This window comes from Cicer arietinum, chromosome 4, assembly GCF_000331145.2.
Source record: "Cicer arietinum cultivar CDC Frontier isolate Library 1 chromosome 4, Cicar.CDCFrontier_v2.0, whole genome shotgun sequence".
Classification (NCBI taxonomy): domain Eukaryota; kingdom Viridiplantae; phylum Streptophyta; class Magnoliopsida; order Fabales; family Fabaceae; genus Cicer; species Cicer arietinum.
The window spans coordinates 47,084,717-47,091,637 of record NC_021163.2 but is presented as its reverse complement, the minus strand read 5'-3'; the positions used below and the strand labels follow the sequence as shown (position 1 = coordinate 47,091,637).

Below are 6,921 nucleotides of genomic sequence, written 5' to 3'. Positions count from 1 at the left end.
TTACAAAAGTAAATAATTTAGACATAAAATACAAATATAAAATTTTATAGTGTTTACTATGTAAAAAATTAAAAATATCCATATTGTTTTTAAAATTATACTATACCAAAACCTTTACTTTAATTGAGAATCCCATTTGCACGAGGTTAAAGGCCCTCTTTTATTTGGTTGAGAGTCCTATTTACACGAGGTTAAATGTGGATCAAATAGATTAATATTTGTTCAACAAATTAAGGTAAACATTTTTTCTTTTATAAAATAAAAAATAATATTTTTTAAAAGAATATTACATATTTTGATCTTCCTATATTGCAAATTAGCTCCTCTATTAAATACATTAATTGTTAAAAAATTATAAATTTTAATAAATGAATTTTTATAATTTCTAAACACATTTAAAAATGTTATTACAAAATTAAAGGTACAAATGAGCTCGAAAAAAATATTCTGGAGATTAAGAGCTAAAACAAATTATGATTAAAATTTTATAAAATTAAATAAATATTTTAATTTTAAGTTGGATAATTAAAATTTAGAAAATTAGATTTGTCAAAAAAAAAATTAAAACGTCTTAGCTTATGAAAGAAAACGACCCGATTATGACTTATAAAAAGAAAACGACCTCGTTTATGACTTATATAAAACCCTGATTGACGGTGAAGTGCCAATTCCATTTTGGGAAGATAGTGAAAAAGAAATTGAGACGATCATGAGAGCAATGGATTTGTTCGGAGAGATGGAAGATCAGATAACGTCTATGGCGATGGACGTTGACGACGTCGAACAATTCGAGATGCTAGCTGATGGCGTTATCGTCTCTGATCACAAACTCGCCGATTCCGATTTCTTCAACTCCTTCCAAGACGATTTCAATGATGCGGATATCAATTAGCACCTTTTCTTATAACTCATAATTAGGTCATCCTTATTTCGTTTGTTCGTGTTCACTATGGGGAAGAAAAAGAAAAAGAAATTGATGTACTTTTGTTTATTGGATTATTGAGTTGGTATGATGTGATATTTTATGATGACTCTTTTGTGATTAATCTCAATTTCTTGTTATGTGTTTTGCGATTTACGATGTGTAGTGTTTGTGTGTGTGTGTGTGATTGATTATGAGATTAGAGTTGTGGCTGTTGGTGATTTTATAAACAGTATTTTTCCGGGTGGTGTTTGAATTTTGGCTCTATTTTAGTTTCATTGTTTACTAGGTTTTATATGAGAAAACCTATTTTTAGATTTATATTTCAGCTGAAGCAGTGTTATAGTTTTATGTTTGAAATTGAAGTCATATACTCTTTCTTTGAATGGGTGAACATGTTCGGAATGGGATTCTCTATAGTAGTGTGTTGTCAATGGCAAAAAATAGTACATGGAAGAGCAATAATTATTTGTTCAAATTCTGCAATGCTATAGCACCATAACAATTGTTATTTGGGTTGAAATTGATCATATTGATTAACACATTTTTTACCGTTGATTGGTTCATTTTTGTAAATGTCGTGCACTTTTTAATAAGTGATAAATTGTGCTCACTTTTGGAAAAATGAATCAATCATAAAGAGTATGGAGAGTCAGCTTATTGCTTTTATTTCCTCATTTTATATGAGCGATTTAGGAATGAAAGCTATTGGATACCAAAGGAAACATTTATCAACCAAACATTTATCAACCATGAGAATCATCTGTTTTAGGACTTAATTCTGTATTTTCTGTACTTCATATATATTTTGCATGATAAGGGTTGCAGTAGCTGTAAATAGATTGTTAAAGCTGTATATGGTATTGTTTTTTGTGGAAAAATTAGCCTTGGTGAATGAAGGAAGCTTTTGTAGCTGCAAGCACAGTCATCTATTATATCACAATAGTCTTGATTTATATGCACACCACGTTTTGAGTATGATATTCATAGTTTTGATATGGTGAAACTGTATCAAAGATGTAGTTATGATGATGGCTTTTATCGGTGAGGTGTACTGAGAATATAAGATGAAGTTTTATGTTATCTTGAATTTTGTTTACTTGAATGTATGGTGGTTTCCTAATGGTGTATATAATTCGGCATTTTGCACTCGGAGTTTCTGGTTCGACCGTTTGGTTTACCTATTTAGGCAATGAGTTATGACCAAAAATAAATTTGGATAGGCTGTGTTGAAGTTTCTCAGTTTTTGTCATTAAAATTGAATTTTTTTTCTGTAAACTCGTAATGTTTGTTGATGTATGAGTTAAATCAGTAAATTAATTTTACACCGACAGTCCCTACCTCCTAAACCTCTAACTGTTCCAGCAAATAATTGATTCTTAGAGATAAGAGATAGATCAGCACGAGTTGTGAACCTTCAAATCTTCAAAATTTTGCTCTTACCATAAGGCATGATAGCTATGACTGATGAGAAATAGCCACCATCCAATCTCAACAACTGATTGTACTAAGTACCAAGCTCACAAACCTTCAACATTATCCCACAATAGGCAAGGACAAACAGATGGATTGTAGATGTTTCTGTAAAATTCTATTTGTGACATTTGAAGTGGATAGGGAATATTAAAATAAAAAAAGTAAAAAAATATGGTAAGGAGTTAGAAGATGTTGGGTACTAGAGTAAAAAAAAATTTATGTGGAAGAATTGAACACAACACTGGGAGAAACTTCTCTCTAATTAGTAATTATAAGAAGAAAACAATTATATCCTCTCTTGAAAATAAAAAGAATACTAATATTAGTAGAAACTTCACCAGAAAAATTGAGTTAGAAGATGTTGGGTACTAGAGTAAAAAAATTATTTATGTGGAAGAATTGAACACAGCACTTGGAGAAACTTCTCTCTAATTAGTAATTATAAGGAGAGAACAATTATATCCTCTCTTGAAAATAAAAAAAAATACTAATTTTAGTAGAAACTTCACCAGAAAACTATATTTTCTCTCACTCTCCAACAAGTAAAATTACTTGTTTTTGTGTTACTTTGGTTTGTAATGCTCTTCTTCGCATTGGCACCGTGAAAAATCTGACAATTATGCCATAAACAAAATACAAGATGGAGAAGTAGATTTGGGGAAACAACTTTTGACCCGCCACAAAAGTGGCTATATCACGTTCACAGAAGATATGCGGAGCTTAAACTGCTGAGTTTTACGCTAAGCATGCTGACACAAATTATTAAATGGTTGCTCTCACAAGATTTATGAACCAAGGTTTAAATCTTACTCTCTACCATGTAACTTAGAAAACTAACTTACAACAATAATAACAATCAAACCTTAAACCTTATCCTACTAAATAAAGTCTGACTACATAGATTAAACGACGGCATAACATTCTATTACATTGTTAATCCATGTCATAGACATTCAACGAAATTTTAGGCATAACATTCTATTACATTGTTGATCCATGTCATAGACATTCAACAAAATTTTACGTTGACTATCGGCTACCTACATAATCCTCTCAAAGAAAACTAACTTACAAGGTAGCATATTTTATTTAACTTATTTAGATTGGAATTTTGCGTCAATTGATTTCATCTAAACATAATGTTGAAATTGGCAAGATTCTGAGATATTACAAACATGGCCAGATGCCAAAATCAACCGAGCAAGGAATGAACACAATGAAGAAATCATAAACAGAGAAATAAACTAAGAAATAATCAACACATAGAAAAAAGTAGCTTGTCATGTGATAAATAAGTTCTATCTCATGAGGACCTTCCATCTAAAATCAGTTCAAGTGCAGTTTTTTTAACATCATCACCAGTGTCAAACCACCATATGGGGGATAAACAGCATATCAATTACAGTTTGAGATGAAAGTCAGGTGTGTAATTTGATAGATTAGTGACAGTTACACACTTAATAAAGGGTGAACCAAATGATAGGTTTTGGACGAAAATACTGAGTTCAAACACATATCCCAATAGCGATCGATATATTCTAGTAACGGTACTTAGTGGAGTAATCTTTGGGAGCAATGACAAGACCACGTCCCTTCCTTGCACCTCTGTAGACAGTTTCAATGATGTCAATGAACTCCTGTTTGTCCTTGAGAGCCCAATTGATCTTGTTGTTGTTTCCAGTTCCAAGATCTATCATGATGTGTTTGTTCCTAAAGAAGAACATAACTGTGGAAGGATCATACAGTTCATACATAGTGTTAAAGTCAGGCACCTCTGTGATGTCCACAAGGTATATCACAGCAAAGTTTTTTATTGTCTCTGCAACTGATGCCAGCACCTCATCCATCTGGGCACAACCATAAAAGAAACCAAAATCAAACCAAAGTACTAGCCTAATTAATGCTATTTCACTCAACATAACACATATCAAGCTAAAATCAATAATTGGCATATAATGAGGTTGAAAGAAACAAACATTATGTATTAGGCTTTAAATTGTGATAAATTGTGATAAATTGAAATTGTGATAAATTGCAGATTAATGTGATTTTTACTGTGGTCACAATGTGGTTGAAGATACCTCTACGACCCAGTTTGAATTAGCTTTATTAATCTTCACTTGCAAAAAAAACCTATATGCATATAGATATGATCCTATGTTTACAGAGAATCCAAATGAGGGAGCTGCATAAACTATATTAGGGAAATACTTGTTACAAAAATTAAATTACTCAAATTAGCATGAAATAGTTTTGCACCTTTCTATTAATCTTCTCCCAAGATTCATTACTTTATCTCTCTTATCTTGCTTTTTATTGGCCGTTTTCTGTTTTGTATGGGTTTCATAGTGGCGCGGAGCATCAGACCCAAAATCGCTATACCGGTATAGTGGGATAGCCGCTATTGCGGAGACTAATAAAACAGTATTCAAACTAGACAAATATTCGGACAGGAAACACTGTTAGGATCCTTTCTTTTAGCAAGAAATAATTCCTAGAGGAATGGTGTAAAAACAGATTCAAACAAATAAAGATTGCAAACAAATGAAGGGTTTCTTATTTGTATATTGAGATTGAAAGAGAAGATACAAAAGGTTTATAATGAATAAGATAACCTTACACTCAAGGCTACCCCCAAGGGAGCACTCTCCCCTCACTAGAGCATTCTCTAGTTTACAACTTTCATAAAATGAATTTTCTCCTCTTCTAAAGGGAGATTAGTCCTATTTATAAGCATAGGATTAACAACAAATAAAACTGAAACTCTAACAAACTTAACAGCTAAACTAACCCATAACTAACTTTTTATCTTCAATCCTAACAAACCCCCCTTTATTCTAGGACCTAACAAATATATACCAAAAAATAGCAAAATATATAAAATTACAGGGGTGATCATACTTAATAATTATAATTGACTTCCTCATTTGTCACTGACATTAAAAATCAACCCAATACAACTTAACTACTAATTAAAGTTCTAAAACAGAAGTACAAAGGAAACTAAACCAACCAACAGAACAAAGAAGAACATAACACGCAGAAGGAGGAAAGGAAAACAGAACACGCAGGAAAAAGCAGATTTGCGTCCGTTAAAGAAGAAGATGAGTGGCAGAACTGGGAGCTGGGCTGCGCAAGCGATGAAGGAGAAGATGAGTTCGCAGAACAGAGAAGGTGGGCTTTGCACGTGATGAAGGAGAGGGAGTTTGCAGGAAAAATGTGTTCACAAAGGAGGAATAATTAAATAGGCCACTTAAAATAATTCGAAAAGACAAGCATACCCTTAAAAAACAGAATAATTTTTAAAAAATGGGGCATTTGAGGGATTTCACACCTGAACCCTAGAAGACATACGCAAAACAGCAAACATGCTGCGATTTCACAGTGATTTGCGGCTGTGAACGCCGAGACTGTTGAACACGGTTTTCCGGCAGGGAGCATTGCAGTGGATGTCTATTCGGCTCCACATTACCGCTACCGTGGCGCGATTGACAACATAGTTACATATACAAGAAATTGTTGTTTAAAAAGTACTATTCTTTTTATTATTTCCTCAAAAGTACTAGTTCTAGGCGAGAAGTTGTTTATCAAAACTGTCTCTAAAGTCATGATATCTTGATATTTGCATAGCAAATTTTAGCAGTAGTTGTCATCTTTCCTAGGTTGCAGCCCCTTCACTACTTTCTTTACACAATTCCAACATGTCCATATGCATCATAGTTTGTTTCATCAAGAGGTAATATTTTAACTCCTTTTGATTTTCTTTTCACTTCATCAGACACAACAAAAAAGCACAGTTTCAGTAGAAGAAAGAAAAACTTCCTTCCTTAAGTGATTTTTGGGGTTTGATTCCACTATAAAACATACAGACTTTGGTGGAGCTAAATCAACTAGCACTAATTAAAATCCGGATATTTTGTGACTGCAATCAGCCAAATACTACTATTAATCAATAAATCGAAATATAAAACCTTGATACATTCATGTATAGTCTATACGAAGCATAAATTATGACATGAATATAAGACACGACCTTGACACATCGACAACGGCAATAATTTTAAAAAATAAATTAATTGAATGTAATCAACGTGTTAGTGTCGGACACTAGGACACACCTTTAATCAGAGGTATCGGTGCTACAAAGTGAAAATTATGGTAAATGACCCAGGGTGGCATTTTGTGATCCTAAATTTGCATTTGAAGTGTCAAATTAATCTGGAATACGACCAAACAAACAAGAGGGCTAAGCATGTGGTTTTGCTTGGTGTGTCCACCAATCACTACTAATCTACAATTTGCCACTGTTATAGCTATTTCTCACAAAACATGCTTTTGGAATTTGTGCCACTATTATGAACAATTAATGAGTATACAATTGAAAACATAAATCTTACAAAATTGAATTAAAAAAAATTAATAATATAATAACTGATAATGAGTATATAATAGGATAAAATCGAATAGTTTACCTGCATGCAAGTCTCATCCCAATCGTGGCCAAAACGGATGACAACAAGACG

At 32.6% G+C, this 6,921-nt stretch overlaps 2 protein-coding genes across 3 annotated transcripts in view; one reads left to right on the top strand and one right to left on the bottom strand.

Moving 5' to 3' along the window:
- Positions 1-641: 641 nt before the first annotated feature.
- LOC101501061 (small acidic protein 1) lies at positions 642-1,078 on the top strand. The gene has a single exon (XM_004497726.4). It carries the CDS (start codon positions 710-712, stop codon positions 890-892), a length of 183 nt encoding a protein of 60 aa, XP_004497783.1. The 5' UTR covers positions 642-709; the 3' UTR covers positions 893-1,078.
- A 2,583-nt stretch (positions 1,079-3,661) lies between these two features.
- Positions 3,662-6,921, bottom strand: part of LOC101500748 (thioredoxin-like protein YLS8) — a 3,680-nt gene continuing 420 nt past the window's right edge. For both annotated transcript variants that reach the window (XM_027334041.2, XM_004497725.3), the window contains 2 exons: positions 6,871-6,921; positions 3,662-4,245 (listed from right to left, as the gene is read on the bottom strand). The exon at positions 6,871-6,921 ends at the window's right edge or, in 1 of these variants, runs on beyond it. In XM_027334041.2, coding sequence (XP_027189842.1) covers positions 3,937-4,245; positions 6,871-6,921 — 360 coding nt within the window. In that variant the 3' untranslated portion in view covers positions 3,662-3,936. The remainder of the gene's footprint in view (positions 4,246-6,870) is intronic.

Bases quoted from the DNA above. Each gene is read 5' to 3' on its own strand.
- LOC101501061 (XM_004497726.4), top strand. From the start codon at position 710: ATGAGAGCAATGGATTTGTTCGGAGAGATGGAAGATCAGATAACGTCT.